This window comes from Pleurodeles waltl, chromosome 6 (assembly GCF_031143425.1).
Source record: "Pleurodeles waltl isolate 20211129_DDA chromosome 6, aPleWal1.hap1.20221129, whole genome shotgun sequence".
Taxonomy (NCBI): domain Eukaryota; kingdom Metazoa; phylum Chordata; class Amphibia; order Caudata; family Salamandridae; genus Pleurodeles; species Pleurodeles waltl.
In genome coordinates this window covers 1,714,935,781-1,714,959,320 of record NC_090445.1, presented here as the reverse complement: position 1 = coordinate 1,714,959,320, position 23,540 = coordinate 1,714,935,781, and the positions used below count along the sequence as shown (strand labels likewise).

At 45.7% G+C, this 23,540-nt stretch overlaps 1 protein-coding gene across 1 annotated transcript in view; it reads right to left on the bottom strand.

The window, feature by feature from the left end:
* Positions 1–11,323: 11,323 nt before the first annotated feature.
* TAP2 (transporter 2, ATP binding cassette subfamily B member) overlaps positions 11,324–23,540 on the bottom strand; it is a 130,903-nt gene continuing 118,686 nt past the window's right edge. The window contains exon 12 of the mRNA XM_069241929.1: positions 11,324–13,465. Coding sequence (XP_069098030.1) covers positions 13,229–13,465 — 237 coding nt within the window. The 3' untranslated portion in view covers positions 11,324–13,228. The remainder of the gene's footprint in view (positions 13,466–23,540) is intronic.

Here is a 23,540-nt window from a genome sequence, read left to right as displayed (position 1 = left end):
ATGCAAACACCTGTCATTTAAAGGCACATCCACAGAGACAGGAAGACACATGCAAACACCTGTCATTTAAAGGCACATCCACTGAGACAGCGAGACACATGCAACCCCCTGTCATTTAATGGCACATCCACTGAGTCAGGAAGACACATGGAAACAACTGTCATTTAAAGGCACATCCACTGAGACAGCAAGACACATGCAAACACCCGTCATTTAAAGGCACATCCACCGAGACAGCAAGACACATGCAACCCCCTGTCATTTAAAGGCACATCCACTGAGTCAGGAAGACACATGGAAACAACTGTCATTTAAAGGCACATCCCCTGAGACAGTGAGACACATGCAACCCCCTGTCATTTAAAGGCATATCCACTGAGTCAGGAAGACACATGGAAACAACTGTCATTTAAAGGCACATCCACTGAGACAGCAAGACACATGCAAACACCTGTCATTTAAAGGCACATCCACTGAGACAGTAAGACACACGCAAACACCCGTCATTTAAAGGCACATCCACTGAGACAGCAAGACACATGCAAACACCTGTCATTTAAAGGCACATCCACTGAGACAGGAATACTGACGCAAACCCCTGTCATTTAAAGGCACATCCGCTGAGACAGCAAGACACACGCAAACACCTGTCATTTAAAGGCAAATCCACTGAGACAGGAAGACTCACGCAAACCCCTGTCATTTAAAGGCACATCCACCGAGACAGCAAGACACACGCAAACAACTGTCATTTAAAGGCACATCCACCGAGACAGCAAGACACACACAAACACCTGTCATTTAGAGGCACATGCACTGAGACAGGCAGACTCATGCAAACCCCTGTAATTTAGAGGCACATCCACTGAGACAGGAAGACACATGTAAACCCCTGTCATTTAAAGGCACATCCACTGAGACAGGAAGACACATGCAAACACCTGTCATTTAAAGGCACATCCACAGAGACAGGAAGACACATGCAAACACCTGTCATTTAAAGGCACATCCACTGAGACAGCGAGACACATGCAACCCCCTGTCATTTAATGGCACATCCACTGAGTCAGGAAGACACACGGAAACAACTGTCATTTAAAGGCACATCCACTGAGACAGCAAGACACATGCAAACACCCGTCATTTAAAGGCACATCCACCGAGACAGCAAGACACATGCAACCCCCTGTCATTTAAAAGCACATCCACTGAGTCAGGACGACACATGGAAACAACTGTCATTTAAAGGCACATCCACTGAGACAGCGAGACACATGCAACCCCCTGTCATTTAAAGGCACATCCACTGAGTCAGGAAGACACATGGAAACAACTGTCATTTTAGGGCACATCCACTGAGACAGCAAGACACATGCAAACCCCTGTCATTTAAAGGCACATCCACTGAGACAGCAAGACACATGCAAACACCCGTCATTTAAAGGTACATCCACCGAGACAGCAAGACACATGCAACCCCCTGTCATTTAAAGGCACATCCACTGAGACAGCAAGACACACGCAAACATCTGTCATTTAAAGGCACATCCGCTGAGACAGCAAGACACACGCAAGCACCTGTCATTTAAAGGCACATCCACTGAGACAGGAACACATGCAAACCCCTGTCATTTAAAGGCACATCCACTGAGACAGCAAGACACACGCAAACCCCTGTCATTTAAAGGCACATCCACTGAGACAGGAAGACACATGCAAACCCCTGTCATTTACAGGCACATCCACTGAGACAGCAAGACACATGCAACCCCTTGTCATTTAAAGGCACATCCACTGAGACAGGGATGCACCCACAAACCCCTGTCATTTAAAGGCACATCCACTGAGACAGAAAGACACATGCAAACACCCGTCATTTAAAGGCACATCCACCGAGACAGCAAGACACACGCAAACCCCTGTCATTTAAAGGCACATCCACAGAGACAGCAAGACACATGCAAACACCTGTCATTTAAAGGCACATCCACCGAGACAGCAAGACACACGCAAACCCATGTCATTTAAAGGCACATCCACCGAGACAGCAAGACACACGAAAACACCTGTCATTTAAAGGCATATCCACTGAGACAGCAAGACACACGCGAACCCCTGTCATTTAAAGGCACATCCACCGAGACAGCAAGACACACGCAAACACCTGTCATTTAAAGGCACATCCACTGAGACAGCAAGACACACGCAAACACCTGTCATTTAAAGGCACATCCACTGAGACAGGAACACATGCATACCCCTGTCATTTAAAGGCACATCCACTGAGACAGGAAGACACATGCAAACACAGGTCATTTAAAGGCACATCCACTGAGACAGCAAGACACATGGAAACACCTGTCATTTAAAGGCACATTCTTCGAGCCAGAAAGACACATGCAAACCCCTTTCATTTAAAGGCACATCCACTGAGACAGGAAGACACATGCAAACCCCTGTCATTTAAAGGCACATCCACCGAGACAGCAAGACACATGCAAACAACTGTCATTTAAAGACACATCCACTGAGACAGCAAGACACATGCAACCCCCTGTCATTTAGAGGCACATCCACTGAGACAGCAAGACACATGCAACCCCCTGTCATTTAAAGGCACATCCACTGAGACAGGAAGACACATGCAAACACCTGTCATTTAAAAGAACATCCACTGAGACAGGAAGACACATGCAACCCCCTGTCATTTAAAGGCACATCCACTGAGACAGGAAGACACATGCAAACAAAGGTCATTTAAAGGCACATCCACTAAGTCAGGAAGACACATGGAAACAACTGTCATTTAAAGGCACATCCACGAGACAGCAAGACACATGCAACCCCCTGTCATTTAAAGGCACATCCACTGAGACAGCAAGACACACGCAAACACCTGTCATTTAAAGGCGCATCTACTGAGACAGCAAGAGACATGCAAACACCTGTCATTTAAAGGCACATCCACTGAGAGAGGAACACATGCAAACTCCTGTCATTTAAAGGTACATCCACTGAGACAGGAACACATGCAAACCTCTGTCATTTAACGGCACATCCACTGAGACAGCAAGACACATGCAAACCCCTGTCATTTAAAGGCACATCCACTGAGACAGGAAGACACATGCAAACAACTGTCATTTAAAGGCACAGCCACTTTGTCAGGAAGACACATGCAAACACAGGTCATTTAAAGGCACATCCACTGAGTCAGGAAGACACATGCAAACAACTGTCATTTAAAGGCAAATTCTCTGAGAAAGAAAGACACATGCAAACCCCTGTCATTTAAAGACACATCCACCGAGACAGCAACACACACACAAACACCTGTCATTTAGAGGCACATGCACTGAGACAGGCAGACTCATGCAAACCCCTGTCATTTAGAGGCACATCCACTGAGACAGGAAGACACATGTAAACCCCTGTCATTTAAAGGCACATCCACTGAGACAGGAAGACACATGCAAACACCTGTCATTTAAAGGCACATCCACTGAGACAGGAAGACTGACGCAAACCCCTGTCATTTAAAGGCACATCCGCTGAGACAGCAAGACACACGCAAACACCTGTCATTTAAAGGCACATCCACTGAGACAGCAAGACACACGCAAACCCCTGTCATTTAAAGGCACATCCACTGAGACAGGAAGACACATGCAAACCCCTGTCATTTAAAGGCAAATCCACTGAGACAGGAAGACTCACGCAAACCCCTGTCATTTAAAGGCACATCCACCGAGACAGCAAGACACACGCAAACAACTGTCATTTAAAGGCACATCCACCGAGACAGCAAGACACACACAAACACCTGTCATTTAGAGGCACATGCACTGAGACAGGCAGACTCATGCAAACCCCTGTCATTTAGAGGCACATCCACTGAGACAGGAAGACACATGTAAACCCCTGTCATTTAAAGGCACATCCACTGAGACAGGAAGACACATGCAAACACCTGTCATTTAAAGGCACATCCACAGAGACAGGAAGACACATGCAAACACCTGTCATTTAAAGGCACATCCACTGAGACAGCGAGACACATGCAACCCCCTGTCATTTAATGGCACATCCACTGAGTCAGGAAGACACATGGAAACAACTGTCATTTAAAGGCACATCCACTGAGACAGCAAGACACATGTAAACACCCGTCATTTAAAGGCACATCCACCGAGACAGCAAGACACATGCAACCCCCTGTCATTTAAAAGCACATCCACTGAGTCAGGAAGACACATGGAAACAACTGTCATTTAAAGGCACATCCACTGAGACAGCGAGACACATGCAACCCCCTGTCATTTAAAGGCACATCCACTGAGTCAGGAAGACACATGGAAACAACTGTCATTTAAGGGCACATCCACTGAGACAGCAAGACACATGCAAACCCCTGTCATTTAAAGGCACATCCACTGAGACAGCAAGACACATGCAAACACCCGTCATTTAAAGGCACATCCACCGAGACAGCAAGACACATGCAACCCCCTGTCATTTAAAGGCACATCCACTGAGACAGCAAGACACACGCAAACATCTGTCATTTAAAGGCACATCCGCTGAGACAGCAAGACACACGCAAGCACCTGTCATTTAAAGGCACATCCACTGAGACAGGAACACATGCAAACCCCTGTGATTTAAAGGCACATCCACTGAGACAGCAAGACACACGCAAACCCCTGTCATTTAAAGGCACATCCACTGAGACAGGAAGACACATGCAAACCCCTGTCATTTACAGGCACATCCACTGAGACAGCAAGACACATGCAACCCCTTGTCATTTAAAGGCACATCCACTGAGACAGGGAGACACCCACAAACCCCTGTCATTTAAAGGCACATCCACTGAGACAGAAAGACACATGCAAACACCCGTCATTTAAAGGCACATCCACCGAGACAGCAAGACACACGCAAACCCCTGTCATTTAAAGGCACATCCACAGAGACAGCAAGACACATGCAAACACCTGTCATTTAAAGGCACATCCACCGAGACAGCAAGACACACGCAAACCCATGTCATTTAAAGGCACATCCACCGAGACAGCAAGACACACGAAAACACCTGTCATTTAAAGGCATATCCACTGAGACAGCAAGACACACGCAAACCCCTGTCATTTAAAGGCACATCCACCGAGACAGCAAGACACACGCAAACACCTGTCATTTAAAGGCACATCCACTGAGACAGCAAGACACACGCAAACACCTGTCATTTAAAGGCACATCCACTGAGACAGGAACACATGCATACCCCTGTCATTTAAAGGCACATCCACTGAGACAGGAAGACACATGCAAACACCTGCCATTTAAAGGCACATCCACTGAGACAGGAAGACACATGCAAACACAGGTCATTTAAAGGCACATCCACTGAGACAGCAAGACACATGGAAACACCTGTCATTTAAAGGCACATTCTTTGAGCCAGAAAGACACATGCAAACCCCTTTCATTTAAAGGCACATCCACTGAGACAGGAAGACACATGCAAACCCCTGTCATTTAAAGGCACATCCACCGAGACAGCAAGACACATGCAAACAACTGTCATTTAAAGACACATCCACTGAGACAGCAAGACACATGCAACCCCCTGTCATTTAGAGGCACATCCACTGAGACAGCAAGACACATGCAACCCCCTGTCATTTAAAGGCACATCCACTGAGACAGGAAGACACACGCAAACACCTGTCATTTAAAAGAACATCCACTGAGACAGGAAGACACATGCAACCCCCTGTCATTTAAAGGCACATCCACTGAGACAGGAAGACACATGCAAACAAAGGTCATTTAAAGGCACATCCACTAAGTCAGGAAGACACATGGAAACAACTGTCATTTAAAGGCACATCCACCGAGACAGCAAGACACATGCAACACCCTGTCATTTAAAGGCACATCCACTGAGACAGCAAGACACACGCAAACACCTGTCATTTAAAGGCGCATCCACTGAGACAGCAAGAGACATGCAAACACCTGTCATTTAAAGGCACATCCACTGAGACAGGAACACATGCAAACCCCTGTCATTTAAAGGTACATCCACTGAGACAGGAACACATGCAAACCTCTGTCATTTAAAGGCACATCCACTGAGACAGCAAGACACATGCAAACCCCTGTCATTTAAAGGCACATCCACTGAGACAGGAAGACACATGCAAACAACTGTCATTTAAAGGCACAGCCACTTTGTCAGGAAGACACATGCAAACACAGGTCATTTAAAGGCACATCCACTGAGTCAGGAAGACACATGCAAACAACTGTCATTTAAAGGCAAATTCTCTGAGAAAGAAAGACACATGCAAACCCCTGTCATTTAAAGACACATCCACCGAGACAGCAAGACACACACAAACACCTGTCATTTAGAGGCACATGCACTGAGACAGGCAGACTCATGCAAACCCCTGTCATTTAGAGGCACATCCACTGAGACAGGAAGACACATGTAAACCCCTGTCATTTAAAGGCACATCCACTGAGACAGGAAGACACATGCAAACACCTGTCATTTAAAGGCACATCCACAGAGACAGGAAGACACATGCAAACACCTGTCATTTAAAGGCACATCCACTGAGACAGCGAGACACATGCAACCCCCTGTCATTTAATGGCACATCCACTGAGTCAGGAAGACACATGGAAACAACTGTCATTTAAAGGCACATCCACTGAGACAGCAAGACACATGCAAACACCCGTCATTTAAAGGCACATCCACCGAGACAGCAAGACACATGCAACCCCCTGTCATTTAAAAGCACATCCACTGAGTCAGGAAGACACATGGAAACAACTGTCATTTAAAGGCACATCCACTGAGACAGCGAGACACATGCAACCCCCTGTCATTTAAAGGCACATCCACTGAGTCAGGAAGACACATGGAAACAACTGTCATTTACAGGCACATCCACTGAGACAGCCAGACACATGCAAACCCCTGTCATTTAAAGGCACATCCACTGAGACAGCAAGACACATGCAAACACCCGTCATTTAAAGGCACATCCACCGAGACAGCAAGACACATGCAACCCCCTGTCATTTAAAGGCACATCCACTGAGACAGCATGACACACGCAAACATCTGTCATTTAAAGGCACATCCGCTGAGACAGCAAGACACACGCAAGCACCTGTCATTTAAAGGCACATCCACTGAGACAGGAACACTTGCAAACCCCTGTCATTTAAAGGCACATCCACTGAGACAGCAAGACACACGCAAACCCCTGTCATTTAAAGGCACATCCACTGAGACAGGAAGACACATGCAAACCCCTGTCATTTACAGGCACATCCACTGAGACAGCAAGATACATGCAACCCCTTGTCATTTAAAGGCACATCCACTGAGACAGGAAGACACCCACAAACCCCTGTCATTTAAAGGCACATCCACTGAGACAGAAAGACACATGCAAACACCCGTCATTTAAAGGCACATCCACCGAGACAGCAAGACACACGCAAACCCCTGTCATTTAAAGGCATATCCACAGAGACAGCAAGACACATGCAAACACCTGTCATTTAAAGGCACATCCACCGAGACAGCAAGACACACCAAACCCATGTCATTTAAAGGCACATCCACCGAGACAGCAAGACACACGAAAACACCTGTCATTTAAAGGCATATCCACTGAGACAGCAAGACACACGCGAACCCCTGTCATTTAAAGGCACATCCACCGAGACAGCAAGACACACGCAAACACCTGTCATTTAAAGGCACATCCACTGAGACAGCAAGACACACGCAAACACCTGTCATTTAAAGGCACATCCACTGAGACAGGAACACATGCAAACCCCTGTCATTTAAAGGCACATCCACTGAGACAGGAAGACACATGCAAACACCTGTCATTTAAAGGCACATCCACTGAGACAGGAAGACACATGCAAACACAGGTCATTTAAAGGCACATCCACTGAGACAGCAAGACACATGGAAACACCTGTCATTTAAAGGCACATTCTTCGAGCCAGAAAGACACATGCAAACCCCTTTCATTTAAAGGCACATCCACTGAGACAGGAAGACACATGCAAACCCCTGTCATTTAAAGGCACATCCACTGAGACAGCAAGACACATGCAAACAACTGTCATTTAAAGACACATCCACTGAGACAGCAAGACACATGCAACCCCCTGTCATTTAGAGGCACATCCACTGAGACAGCAAGACACATGCAACCCCCCTGTCATTTAAAGGCACATCCACTGAGACAGGAAGACACACGCAAACACCTGTCATTTAAAAGAACATCCACTGAGACAGGAAGACACATGCAACCCCCTGTCATTTAAAGGCACATCCACTGAGACAGGAAGACACATGCAAACAAAGGTCATTTAAAGGCACATCCACTAAGTCAGGAAGACACATGGAAACAACTGTCATTTAAAGGCACATCCACTGAGACAGCAAGACACATGCAACCCCCTGTCATTTAAAGGCACATCCACTGAGACAGCAAGACACACGCAAACACCTGTCATTTAAAGGCGCATCCACTGAGACAGCAAGAGACATGCAAACACCTGTCATTTAAAGGCACATCCACTGAGACAGGAACACATGCAAACCCCTGTCATTTAAAGGCACATCCACTGAGACAGGAACACATGCAAACCTCTGTCATTTAAAGGCACATCCACTGAGACAGCAAGACACATGCAGACCCCTGTCATTTAAAGGCACATCCACTGAGACAGGAAGACACATGCAAACAACTGTCATTTAAAGGCACAGCCACTTTGACAGGAAGACACATGCAAACACAGGTCATTTAAAGGCACATCCACTGAGTCAGGAAGACACATGCAAACAACTGTCATTTAAAGGCAAATTCTCTGAGAAAGAAAGACACATGCAAACCCCTGTCATTTAAAGACACATCCACCGAGACAGCAAGACACACGCAAGCACCTGTCATTTAAAGGCACATCCACCGAGACAGCAAGAGACACGCATACACCTGTGATTTAAAGGCACATCCACCGAGACAGCAAGACATACGCAAACACCTGTCATTTAAAGGCACATCCACTGAGACAGCAAGACACATGCAAACAACTGTCATTTAAAGGCACATCCGCTGAGACAGTAAGAAACATGCAAACCCCTGTCATTTAAAGGCACATCCACTGAAACAGGAAGACACATGCAAACACCTGTCATTTAAAGGCACATCCACTGAGATAGCAAGACACAAGCAACCCCCTGTCATTTAAAGGCACATCCACTGAGACAGGAAGACACATGCAAGCAACTGTCATTTAAAGGCACATCCACTGAGACAGCAAGAGACATGCAAACACCCATCATTTAAAGGCACATCCACTGAGACAGGAAGACACATGCAAACCCCTGTCATTTAAAGGCACATCCACCGAGACAGGAAGACACACGCAAACACCTGTCATTTAAAGGCACATCCACCGAGACAGGAAGACACACGCAAGCACCTGTCATTTAAAGGCACATCCACCGAGACAGGAAGACACATGCAAACACCCGTTATTTAAAGGCACATCCACCGAGACAGCAAGACACACGCAACCCCCTGTCATTTAAAGGCACATCCACTGAGACAGGAAGACACATGCAAGCAACTGTCATTTAAAGGCACATCCACTGAGACAGCAAGAGACATGCAAACACCCATCATTTAAAGGCACATCCACTGAGACAGGAAGACACATGCAAACCCCTGTCATTTAAAGGCACATCCACAGAGGCAGGAAGACACATGCAAACACCTGTCATTTAAAGGCACATCCACTGAGACAGCAAGACACATGCAACCCCCTGTCATTTAAAGGCACATCCACTGAGAGAGGAAGACACATGCAAACAACAGTCACTTAAAGGCACATCCACTGAGACAGCAAGACACATGCAAACACCTAACATTTAGAGGCACATACACTGAGACAGGAAGACACACGCAAACCCCAGTCATTTAAAGGCACATCCACTGAGACAGGAAGACACAGGCAAACAACTGTCATTTAAAGGCACATCCACTGAGACAGGAAGACACAGGCAAACAACTGTCATTTAAAGGCACATCCACCGAGACAGCAAGACACACGCAAACACCTGTCATTTAGAGGCACATCCACTGAGACAGCAAGACACACGCAAACCCCTGTCATTTAAAAAATGTAAATTAGCACTTGTATAGCGCACTACTCACCCGTTAGGGTCTCAAGGCGCTGTACTGATACCGCTATGGAACCCCTCCTGGCTTTTCCCTGTGAGGCGCCCACTCCTGAGCACCCCCAGGGTGAAGCCAGGCATCCAAGCGCTGTTGGGGCCGTTGTGGAGATTAAGCAAGCTATTGCCCAGAGTTGCAGAGTGGGACCCATGAATTAGATTAGGCACCGAGGCGAGAATTATCTGGTCAAGTGGAATTGAGCCCAAGACCTGCCGAAGCAGGACTTGAACCCTGGTCTTGAGCCAGATCTCTGCTTCAGGGTCTGCTGCTCTAACCATTGAGCCACACTTCTCCACATTAAAGGCACATCCACTGAGACATGCAGACACATGCAACCCCCTGTCATTTAAAGGCACATCCACTGAGACAGCAAGACACATGCAAACACCTGTCATTTAAAGGCACATCCACTGAGACAGCAAGACACATGCAAACACCTGTCATTTAAAGGCACATCCACTGAGACAGGAAGACACACGCAAACCCCTGTCATTTAAAGGCACATCCACAGAGACAGGAAGACACACGCAAACACCTGTCATTTAAAGGCACATCCACAGAGACAGCAAGACACATGCAAACACCTGTCATTTAAAGGCACATCCACAGAGACAGGAAGACACATGCAAACACCCGTCATTTAAAGGCACATCCACTGAGACAGGAAGACACACGCAAACCCCTGTCATTTAAAGGCACATCCACTGAGACAGGAAGACACAGGCAAACAACTGTCATTTAAAGGCACATCCACCGAGACAGCAAGACACACGCAAACACCTGTCATTTAGAGGCACATCCACTGAGACAGCAAGACACACGCAACCCCCTGTCATTTAAAGGCACATCCACTGAGACAGGAAGACACATGCAAACCCCTGTCATTTAAAGGCACATCCACTGAGACAGGAAGACACACGCGAACCCCTGTCATTTAAAGGCACATCCACTGAGACAGGAAGACACACGCGAACCCCTGTCATTTAAAGGCACATCCACTGAGACAGCAAGAGACATGCAAACCCCTGTCATTTAAAGGCAAATTCTCTGAGAAAGAAAAAACACTTTATTACTGTTGATGAAATATTCACAGACATTAAAGTTTCTGTTTTAGTTTTAAACTGGTGGTGTTACCTGAAGTGACAGCCTACAGGAAGCAGGGAATGTGCAGGGAGAGCAGGGACAGGCGGAAGAATGAACTGCAGGAACGGAGAGTTGGACACAGCGAGGGGGAAAGGCCATTACAGGAGGGACGAGAGCCCGCAGGAGGGGTGGGAACTGGAATTAACTTCTAAGGTAGCACAGGCAAGAAACAGCCCGCAGGAATTTCTGAATTTAAGAAATAAACAAGGGTTCGCTGACGGAAAGCGCTGGCTTATTACAGCAGTACACAGAGGGAGCATTACAGGAGACGGTAACATCCGACCTTACACCTACATTTATGTAACATTAAAAATAAAGCCTATTTCACAAAAAGGAGACTTGTGGTTTCAGGTCAAAAAACAAAAAGTCTTCACTAAAAAGAAAAAACAACACATCCTTTAACCCTGCGGTTCGCAGTCCTCCATTGCACACAGGAAAAATATCAAATTATTTCAGCATTACAAATCTTCAGAGAGAAAAAGACAAGATTCACCGTAGAGGCCTCAGGACTCTGGAGTGACTCGGAATGTGGCCCACGATGCTGAGGAAATAAAACACTATTGCCACTCTTATTTTAATAAGGGAGCCTTTTACTCAACCCGGAAACGGTTATATCATCATGTATGATAAATTAAATATTGTCAGTATTTACTCGTCCCAGGAAGAGGTGAAACACCCCCTCGACGAGGCCAGCATCGAAGCCTAGGAGCAGACTGTGATGTCATCAGTAAAGCGCCAGTCTTATGTCACCACCATGGGCCCAGGTGCCTTTTAAAGCCTTGACACATGGGCGTTAGTTGAGGGGAGGGGAGGAGCTGACCACTCATCTGCACGGACTGCACTTGATAGTGTTTAATGTCCCCCCAAGGCCTGAAGAAGACCCCAGGAGTAATAGACCAGGCGAAACCCCCACGATGTAACACAAGTACTTGAATGAGAACTTTGGGTCATACGTGAGATCTCATCATCCCATGAGACTTATGTTTGGGCTCTGGCCCCTTCCAAACATTTGCGCCACTTGTAGTCCAATTAGGGGATAATTTTTCTTTAAGTGAACTTTTTATTCCAGTCAGATACAAGTTTGCACAGAGCACTGCGTTGTTTACGGTAATCAGCCACTTAGGATATTACAAGATAACATAATGTGACTAAATAGATGCAAATTTTCTTTGTGGTCGTGTGTCCTATTTTAGTCTTCAATAGAATTGCATTTACAGAAATGATTAAGCGAATCCTGAATTTCATGTGCGTTTCCTTGAAGCACAGAGGCATCGGCAAAGCCAACGTGCCTGGCCTTTAAAGTGGAAACACATGGCCAAGGTATTGGCTTTGCCAGTGGTTCCTCAAGCATGGCGGCTGTCTAAGAATGTTTTTCCCCATACTTTGATCTTAGTTTGCCATTCCAGGATGGCTGACATGTAGCTTGTGTCTGCCACTTTGGAACAACGAACCAATGATAAAGTATGCCACAACTATGGAAAGATGGCCGCAAGGCAACTTGGGTGTCCATCTTTGAATGGTTTTTGCCATACTTTATTAGTGACTCACCAATCCGTGCTTAATGCAGCACAGCGATCATCCTGGAGTCATAACTAATAATCAAGGTTGGCTTCACTCATCATTGGGTAATTTCTTACTATAGACTCCTGTTCGGAGATGCTCAGCTTCGTCACTCCATCTTCTGTTGGGTCCATGGTCTGGGCTCACCCTTGATACCTTAAGCCTCCTTCCCAATTGTTCACTCCCCGGTGTTACCAGGCTCCACTCTCGTTGAGTCCCTGGGTACCCCATTACTCAATCTCAGCTGAGTCTTCCTTTGCTCGGTGGCCGGTCCCGTTTTCCAGGAAGCGTCGCTGGACCAGTCGCTGGTAGAGTCCGTCCTTCTCCATCAGCTGCTGGTGATCTCCTTCTTGCACTACCCGACCCTCCTCCATCACGATGATGTGATCCGCCTTCTCCACTGTCTTGAGCCGGTGAGCGATGACCAGCATGGTCAGACCTGGGATCCTGGACAAAGCACCCTGCACCTGGAAGAGAGCGAGAGGCTTAGAGCTTACACCTGCACCTGGAAGAGAGAGGCTTAGAGCTTACACCTGCACCTGGAAGAGAGCGAGAGACTTAGAGCTTACATCTGCACCTGGAAGAGAGTGAGAGGCTTAGAGTTTACACCTGCACCTGGAAGAGAGCGAGAGGCTTAGAGCTTACACCTGCACCTGGAAGAGAGCGAGAGGCTTACGCCTGCACCTGGAAGAGAGTGAGAGGCTTAGAGCTTACGCCTGCACCTGGAAGAGAGCGAGAGGCTTAGAGCTTACGCCTGCATCTGGAAGAGAGTGAGAGGCTTACACCTGCACCTGGAAGAGAGCGAGAGGCTTAGAGCTTACAACTGCACCTGGAAGAAAGTGAGAGGCTTAGAGCTTACATCTGCACCTGGAAGAGAGTGAGAGGCTTACGCCTGCATCTGGAAGAGAGTGAGAGGCTTACACCTGCATCTGGAAGAGAGTGAGGGAGTTACATCTGTATCGAGAAGAGAGTGAGAGGCTTACCCCTGCATCTGGAAGAGAGTGAGAGGCTTACATCTGGAAGAGAGTGAGAGGCTTACGGCTGCATCTGGAAGAGAGTGAGAGGCTTACACCTGCATCTGGAAGAGAGTGAGAGGCTTACGCCTGCATCTGGAAGAGAGTAAGAGGCTTACACCTGCATCTGGAAGAGAGTGAGAGGGTTACATCTGTATCGAGAAGAGAGTGAGAGGCTTACGCCTGCATCTGGAAGAGAGTGAGAGGCTTACGCCTGCATCTGGAAGAGAGTGAGAGGCTTATACCTGCATTTGGAAGAGAGTGAGAGGCTTACGCCTGCATCTGGAAGAGAGTGAGAGGCTTAGAGCTTACATCTGCACCTGGAAGAGAGTGAGAGGCTTACATCTGCACCTGGAAGAGAGTGAGAGGCTTAGAGCTTACACCTGCACCTGGAAGAGAGTGAGAGGCTTACACCTGCACCTGGAAGAGAGCGAGAGGCTTAGAGCTTACAACTGCACCTGGAAGAAAGTGAGAGGCTTAGAGCTTACATCTGCACCTGGAAGAGAGTGAGAGGCTTACGCCTGCATCTGGAAGAGAGTGAGAGGCTTACACCTGCATCTGGAAGAGAGTGAGGGGGTTACATCTGTATCGAGAAGAGAGTGAGAGGCTTACCCCTGCATCTGGAAGAGAGTGAGAGGCTTACATCTGGAAGAGAGTGAGAGGCTTACGGCTGCATCTGGAAGAGAGTGAGAGGCTTACACCTGCATCTGGAAGAGAGTGAGAGGCTTACGCCTGCATCTGGAAGAGAGTAAGAGGCTTACACCTGCATCTGGAAGAGAGTGAGAGGGTTACATCTGTATCGAGAAGAGAGTGAGAGGCTTACGCCTGCATCTGGAAGAGAGTGAGAGGCTTACGCCTGCATCTGGAAGAGAGTGAGAGGCTTATACCTGCATTTGGAAGAGAGTGAGAGGCTTACGCCTGCATCTGGAAGAGAGTGAGAGGCTTAGAGCTTACATCTGCACCTGGAAGAGAGTGAGAGGCTTACATCTGCACCTGGAAGAGAGTGAGAGGCTTAGAGCTTACACCTGCACCTGGAATAGAGTGAGAGGCTTACATCTGCACCTGGAAGAGAGTGAGAGGCTTAAAGCTTACACCTACATCTGGAAGAGAGTGAGAGGCTTAGAGCTTACACCTGCATCTGGAAGAGAGTGAGAGGTTTATGCCTGCATCTGGAAGAGAGTGAGAGGCTTAGAGCTTACACCTGCATCTGGAAGAGAGTGAGAGGCTTAGAGCTTACACCTGCATCTGGAAGAGAGTGAGAGGTTTACACCTACATCTGGAAGACAGCGAGAGGCTTAGAGCTTACACCTACATCTGGAAGAGAGTGAGAGGTTTACAACTGCACCTGGAAGAGAATGAGAAGCTTATCGCTGGAGGAGAGTGTGAGAGGCTTACAGCTGTATCTGGAAGAGAATGAGAAGCTTATCGCTGGATAGATAATAGTGTGAGCAGGTTATGCTTGCACCTGACTTAGGTGCATATTCCAGCACGAGGGGACATAGGTTTTTTAAATTTTTTAACCAACAATATTAATCTTTATTGCACATTTTTCCATTCGTGCCTAAAACACACAAAGCTATTTAAGGTACAAAATTATATAACACATAGCTATGAAAACTATTAAAAAATTATTGTATTAAAACAAACCATTTCAATATATTTGTTATCATGATCATGTGGTCCTTCCATCACTGGATATATAATGTGTTAATTACAGCACACTCTGATTATATTAATATCAACAAGCTTACATTTTTACTGCAGTTGCTAATTTTTTTGTAACCTCTTTACAAAATGTTACTGACCCAGTGCACATGCTCGACATACCCCTACTATCTAGTTTTGGGCTTGAATGCATACAACTGTTTTTTCTTCAAATTAGTGTTTCAAGTGATGAGGTATCGTGGCTCCTCCTAAGGCTGATAAAATGCAAGATTATCGGCTTCATTGTTCGATTGTTTTCCAACTTCTCGGGGGAGGATGGAGATGGAACAGAAAGTGATAAAAGATGACCTTGCACAGTAAAGTAGGAAAAGGCAAAAATGAAGCAAATGCAACAACTGAAGGCTTCTGGGAAGGGGCAATGTGCATCTACAGCACTACATGCCACAAACAGATGCTTACAGGGTAGGTAACATTTTCCATTCGCAGCACGTGTGGCTGTAGACACACATGCTCTGCACAGACTGTAAAGGAGTTCTCCCCTAAGCAGTAGTTAGCAAGAAGATGTTGTAGGAAATTGAAAAAGTGCAGCCTGTGCTGCTTGAGTTTGTGGACATGGGAAGACATCCACACAGCAGTGTTTATTGAACATGTGTGAAGTGGACCAGGCAGGTGCCTTACAGATGTTAGCTATTGGGATATGGAGCATACCTTCGTGCATGTGGAATACGGCCTTAGGGGAGCAGGGAGCTCTCTTTTGGCCTTGGTGTAGAGGTTTAATGCACTTGATTAGCCAGCAAGCTACCCCTGCTGTGTATATAGCACTAACCTTGTATAACTTAGTGTAGGCAACAAACAACTGTTGAGTCTTGCAAAAGGGTTTGATCCTATCAGTGTAGTACATGAAGGCCATATTTACACCTAGGGTGTAGAGAGCTCACATGGCTACTGATTCTGGGTGTGGAAAGAACACCAGGAGTGCAATGGTTTGGTTGAGGTGGAAAGGAGAGACTACCTACCTTAGGTAAAATCTTAGGGTTAGTCCTGAGAACTACCCTGTCAGTGTGAAACTTGAAAAAAAGCTCTTCCAAATCTCACTGATCCACCTGAGGGAAGTAACAGCGAGTAGAAATGCCACATTTCAAAATAGAAATTGGAGAGGGCAGGTGTGAAGGGACTCAGAAGGCAGTCCCATGAGCCCAGTGAGGACTACATTGAGGTTCCAATAGGAAGTTCTGAAGGTACTACATAGCAATAATGTCTGTTTTGTGATGTACAGGGCAGAAGAAAGCCTCCAGAGCCATTTGGACTGCCTGTAAGCCCAGACAGTTAGTGTGGACAGATTGTTGAAGGGGAGTCCACAGGCCCTGAACAGTGATGTCCTGCAGATGCGCCCCCCAGCGTGTGGGAGGCATCTGTGGTGATGGACACCTAGGAGTCTAGGTCTAGAAAGGGCCTGTCCTGCAACAGATTGTTGCTGTTCCACCCCTGCAGACAGCGTTGGCCCAAATCAACACTCGATCCTCCCACTTGTAACCATTGTGCCACCAGGCATGCTTGGAGTGGACACGCATAACTGAGCTTGGGGAGCTTTGGCAATGCAAGAGGCCATCAAGCCAGGGAGAGACGTCACTGTTCTCACTGTTGGCTGGCGATTTGGCTGAGAAAGAGGTAGCAGGAGCCAGAAGGCTTGAACTAGTGTGTAAGCTTTGGCAATTATTGAGTTTAGAACTCTCCCTTGCAAGGGCTGTATCTCGAGGGATTGGAGGTGGGACTTGCCCATGTTGATGGTGAAACCTACATCTTGGAGGAGATCTAAGGTGGTCTGAGTGTGGGTTAAACGCTGCTGTCTGCGAGCACTCTTTGTCAGCCGGTCGTTGAGGTACGGAAAGACCTCTGTAGATGAGCGGCTTCCACTGCACCACGTTTGGTAAAGACTCTGAGAGTTGTGGTTACCCAAAGAGAAGAAATTTCAATTGAAAGTGTTGTCCACTCATCACAAACCTGAGGTAGCAGTGATGTGAGGTTGGATCGGGATATGCAAATAGGAGTCCTTCAGGTCGAGGGCAGTCTTGAAGTCATCTTGTTCCAACAGTGAAATGACATCCTGAAACATGACCATGAGGAAATGCTTAGACAAGATGTACTTGTTGCTGGGCCTGAAGTCTAGTATGGGTCTGTGTGAGCCGTCTTTCTTGGGGATTAGAAAGTAAAGGGGGTACAACCCTTTGCTGTGTTGTTATGACGGCACAGGCTCTATGGCTCCCTTGAGTAACGGCGTGTCCACTTCATCCTGGAGGAGGCGCAAGTGGTCTATTGAGAGGGTGTTTGATGGTTGGGCAGTAAGTTCCAGGCAGTAACCTTGTTCTACAATGGAGAGAACCCATTGGTTTGAGGTGGTTTTGCCATTGTGCAAGGAACCCCTGCAGGCATTTCCTGACAGATGTGTGATCTGGGGTGAGGGAGCCACTGCTTGGTGGGGACGGCTCCCTTAGCCACACCACCTCTGCCCTTCCCTTGCCATTGTCAACCCAGAAGCACCCCTGGAATAACCCCTGGAGGCTTGCTGCTGTTGTCTCTGATAGGAGGTGGAAGCCTCTGGAAGGGTAGTTATGGGACCACCACGTGAGCGACAAAAGGATTCACAGGGTGATAGAGACTGAAGGGACCCAATTTCCTTGCCTGTGTCAGTTTTTTTTAAATTTTCGAGCTTCTGATCAACTTAAGGCCCAAAAAGGTGTTCCCCCGTCAAGAGCATGTTGATTACATGTTGTTGGACTTCTGGGTTGAAGCCAGAGACATGTAGCCGAGCATGTTTGTGGATGAGTATGCTTGAGTTTGTGCCCTTGGCGGCAGCGTCACGAGCATCTAATGGTAGTATCGTAGATTGTTTGCACATAAGCTGCAAGCAGCTGTGCCTTTTGCCTTTTGCCTGTACTGATCTGGGAGGTGCTGTATAAGCTACCCCATCTCATCTCCCTGAGCTCGGTCGTACCTGGATAACAGACCCATTGAGTTGCCAATATTCCAAAGGGTGACAGATTGGTTGACAACCCATTTCCCTGCGGCATCAACCTTTTAAATTCCCTTGCTTAGCAGCGGGGCTTCTCCCATAACCTGAGCGCTTGCCTGTTTACGGGCAGTATGCATTACTGAGGGGTCTCGTGGGAGCTTCCCCTCAATGTAAATTGGGCTTTAGGGGGCGGGACTGTATGTTTTGTTAACTCTCTGCTGTTTACCCTAACTTTGACTAGATCTATAAAGACATAATGTATGGTCTTAAGCACACCCTTAAGAATGGGTGAAAACTGTGTGTAACGCTAAGTGTATGAGCGAGGGTCCACCAGGAAGTCTGGGTCTTAGATGTCTGTTTTGGCACCGGGATCGGAGTTGACTTCAAGGGCTCATGCTGGTGCTGACCATAGCTGGAAAGCAGTGGTGGCCTGGAAGGCTGTTGGAGGGCTCAACACCTAACCGCATGAGGGATGGTGGTTGACCAGTTGCTTCTGCTGGTATGACAGTACTCGTGGTCATCTTCAGACGCTGATCTGGGGGTGAAACAGATCTTCAGCTTCAGAGCCAGATGAACAACTCTTCCCCAGACTGAAGTCCACTGGCTGTTTGGCGGCCGTGAAGGTGCCGACCTCCCCTCTAACATTCTTGCAGAAGATGTTGGGAGTGTTGTCTTGTCTCAGCACCATCTCACGTCGAGCGAGGTATTGATCACAGTGTACCCAAGTGTCTTCTCGGACACTCATTGTGTTCATGCAACAGACAGAGATTACAGACGAGGTGGTGTTCTCTCCATGGGTGCTTGGCATCAGCTCCTGATTGCCATTGACATGTGGCCTCCAATGTATTGACATGTGTCCTGTCTAAATCTCATAACATCCCCTCTGATTTGGAGCTGCATCTGTCAGCTAGATATCTGTGGGACAAGCAACGTGGGTATTCAAACATAAACCTATTTGTAACATATAAAGTGCAGGTACATCATCCTGATGGCTCTTTTCATTAATTGTTTTGCAAGTACTTACTTTGAAGCACGATACAGAGCAAGATGGATCATTTCAGACTGTGCTTAAGATTTATCTGCTTCAACAAAGGAGCAGTTCTTTGTTGAAAAATATAAGAATTACCAACCAATCCTGCTCATATCCGTGGTAGTAGCCAATTGTTTTCAGATCATCAGATATAATTTAAATAATATAATTCAGTTGACATATTTTGATACAACAGGTATGCCTGATTTGTTGTTACTGTAAGAGTTTTGTTATATGTTTACATTTTACGCTGTTTGCTTCTTTGTATCTTCTATCAAAAGCACAGCTTTCCTGGAACAGACCTTCAACAACACTTAACCAACCCAATATGTAATAAGAGGTTTTTAAACACACCGAAGTTCTCATGACTCTTGAAGTCAGATCATTCAAATGTTCAAACCAATTCAGAGTGGGTGTTAGCAAAATGCCTCAATACTTTTCATGTTTAAATATTTCTAACTTGGTTTTATTTCCAAAAAAAGAAAAGTTACTGCTGCCCCTACCAAAAGTAATTATCTTGGTTCAGGGTACATTTACTTTAAATTTGTTGACAAAATGATTAGATCAAATTTCCTTAATATTACCTACTTTATAGCCAGTTACCTACACATATAACAAATGCCAGGGTTCTTGCATTCGTATGCCATCTGCATTGAATAAAAAAAATGATACTTCAAAATTATCTGAGGTTTGGTCCCAGCTCTGCTCCAAGATATTAGTTTCAAAATATTTTGTTCAGCTGCTTTTGTTCAGTTATGTCATTAATGGTTGAGACAGCCATCTTTTCGTGCTTTAGGAATCTTATGCTGAGCACTGCCGATGAGATCCTATAGTCACAAACAAATGTCGGAAACAAATCCTACGCTCATCATGCATATGACTTCTCTATCAGATCTCCTGGTTACCCATCTCCCTATGCTGTTTAGTCCTGCTTCTTCCTTGTTTCTGTCCTTATGGTCACAATAATCTCTAAATCGGTTTCTGAATTTGAGACCCACATGGTCGCTCGAATGCCTCATTTTAGCCTGTCCTGGAATCCCTCCTAGAGAAGGCCCTGTGGCTAGCCTCTCCTACTTTGATATCCTCACTATGGTCACATAGGATAACCTCATTTTAATGTGAAATCCTTGAACAGCAAACTCTGGATAAACCCATGAATAGAAAGAAGTATAAGGAAAATAAGTAGACCGATCGGATTTCATTGACTGTGTATTATCAGCAATACGAAAACCAATCCTGATATTTTCATAAATTTGTGAATTGACATGGGTGCTGCATATTTGACATTAGACTTTATGTGCATATCACATGAATTATTGTTTTTCGATAGTGTCAGTCTGACGACATCTGAATCAGCAAAAGTAAAAATATACATGTTTTTAAACATGGGAAACTTTGATCTTTTTCTATCTCTAGCTGAATGATGTATGTATTACCTTTGGCAAGCTACATGTCTTGCCCTTCCCTTTATTTTGGCTTTTTTTAAACTAAAAATTCATGCCCATTTCTTTGACAAATAATTCCTTCTCTTATAAAGTGGCATCAACCCGACTACAGAGGGGTTGTTAGAGACAACATCTGCTGCATTGTGTTTGCTAAGTGAGTTATAAACCATGTTGATGGGCTCTGCAGTATGTATGTAATATTTCTTGATGGCATAATGATTCATAACTGGTAGCCACAATCTCCACTTTACTATCACAAACTGGGGGATGCTTGGAAGTAGTAACAATATTCTTGTGAAACATTCCTCCTAGATACTTTTGTGGAGCACACCAAACAATAGGCTGCCAATTTCTTGCATCTAGTAGTGCATAACCGTAATCCTAGCATCATTCTGAAGTGGCTCCTTTGCCCCCATTTTCAGTGGTTGCCAATCCAGGCAGATACCGCAGTTACAGTACATATAGGTTTATTGATAAGAATAACCATAGTACTCTCGTCTTCACCACGTGATGGATTAGTGACTTAGAGCCAAAACTAAGGGGCTCTTAGAAAGAGTTGCCTCACATGTTGGTTGTGTTAAGTTTTCTTTTCAGAGGGGAAAATATAAGCTGTTTCCATTATTTTGTCATTTTCTTACTAGTCCTACTAGCCCGTGCTGATTAAATAATAGCTATGTGGCAACCATATGCCAGCAATAAATGTTTCATGCAGGTACCTGTTGAAGAGCTCATGCTTGCATTGTGGCAGTAAAATTGATCCTGCAGTCTACATTGATGTGTACACTGAGTTCAAGTGTAATTTTTGGACATTGCATTTAGCATGCAAAGGGTTTGATATTTATCAAGAATGGTTGTAAACATGTGATACTAACACTAGAAACAAAGGTGCAAATGATGACTGCAAGTTATGAGACAGGGTGTTATGAAAGTCTTTAGCACATTTGTAACATTCGGGAAGTGGCATTAGAAGATGTGTGGGGGCAGGTGCGGCTTGCACATATCAAGCCATGATGGGGGAACTCAATCATTCAGGAAGTGGCATTAGAAGTTGCGTAAGGGACAGGTGAAGCTGGATCATTTCAAGACATGACGGGGAACTCAACGATTTTAATTATGTCTATTGATGTTCACCCTCTTGAGCACATGATGGGATTTATCCCCTTAAATGTGAAGAAGAACCTATCTACAGTGATGGGCCATAATTATGCAGACATATTTAATTTATTGAGTCATCGGTATGGATTTCGCCATTTGTGGTTGACTGCAAAACTTACAGTGAACTCTGTATGTGCACTAACCTGTGCAATCACAACCAGGCGGTCTTCATAGATGTACCTCCTCTTCTAAAGATGGATGAGACTATTATGACTCAGTGCAAAGCTGTATCTAATGAGTGCATTATCTTGTGGTGTTGGTGGAGATGTGTCATTTGAATGCTTTATTCACACGTGATGGCATGTGTCAATTTAGAAGAATACATGTTGCGTTCATGATGGGAGCCTTTCAGGTAATTATGTGCAACTGTTTAAGGGAATATATGTATTTCTAGCCTTTCAGGACGGTATCCTGGTGTTCAACAAAATGAAAAAGAACCCAGTTATAGACCAAACTAAATATAAGGGTGAAGTGTCTAATGGGCTGAAGTGACTAAAACACATATCTGCTTTTAGAAACGAGGAAATAGAGTAGGCGGCTCGTCATCGCTGCAGAAGGACCCAGAGCTGGTTTGCTAAAGGCAACTGATGTTTCACCAGCTCCAAAAGAGAGGGAGCAATTCTCTTCCCAAATGAAGGCTTGAAAAAATGAATGTGGAAGGGGAGGGATTTGGCTAAGGGAAAACTCATGCTCTCTCATTTTTACTAAATGATACAGACCTTAGTGCTGGTTCCCATTTTACACGCCTTTGTGCAAGGAAATTCTCCTTAACTAACTGTGAATGCTAGTTAAGTTGGTTTGTGCATACAGGTATCACTTTTTATCGCAGAAAAAGGAGCCCATAAGAAGCTGTTGTCAACTTGGGTTCTCATGCTTTAAGGCACCAGGAAGGATCAAACTTTAGTAGTACAAGATGGGAACTTGCATGTGGACTGTGGTAATATGTAAGCCATATGTGTAGAAACAAAGATTACATTGCAAACCGTCCATATACATTTTTGTATGGAATACATGTGCATACAAGCAAATCCACTGCAATCTTTGGCACAATACTATGGGAGTACTGCCAGTTCACGACACAAGAAATCTGATTGCATATCCTGGTTAACCTTGGAAGATGGAAGTTTGTAGATAGAAATGTTTGACAGAGATGAGGATTTAGAATGGTTGGTGGACCAGGTGAATTTTGAACAGAGTGAATCTGTGATGGAACAGGAATGGATG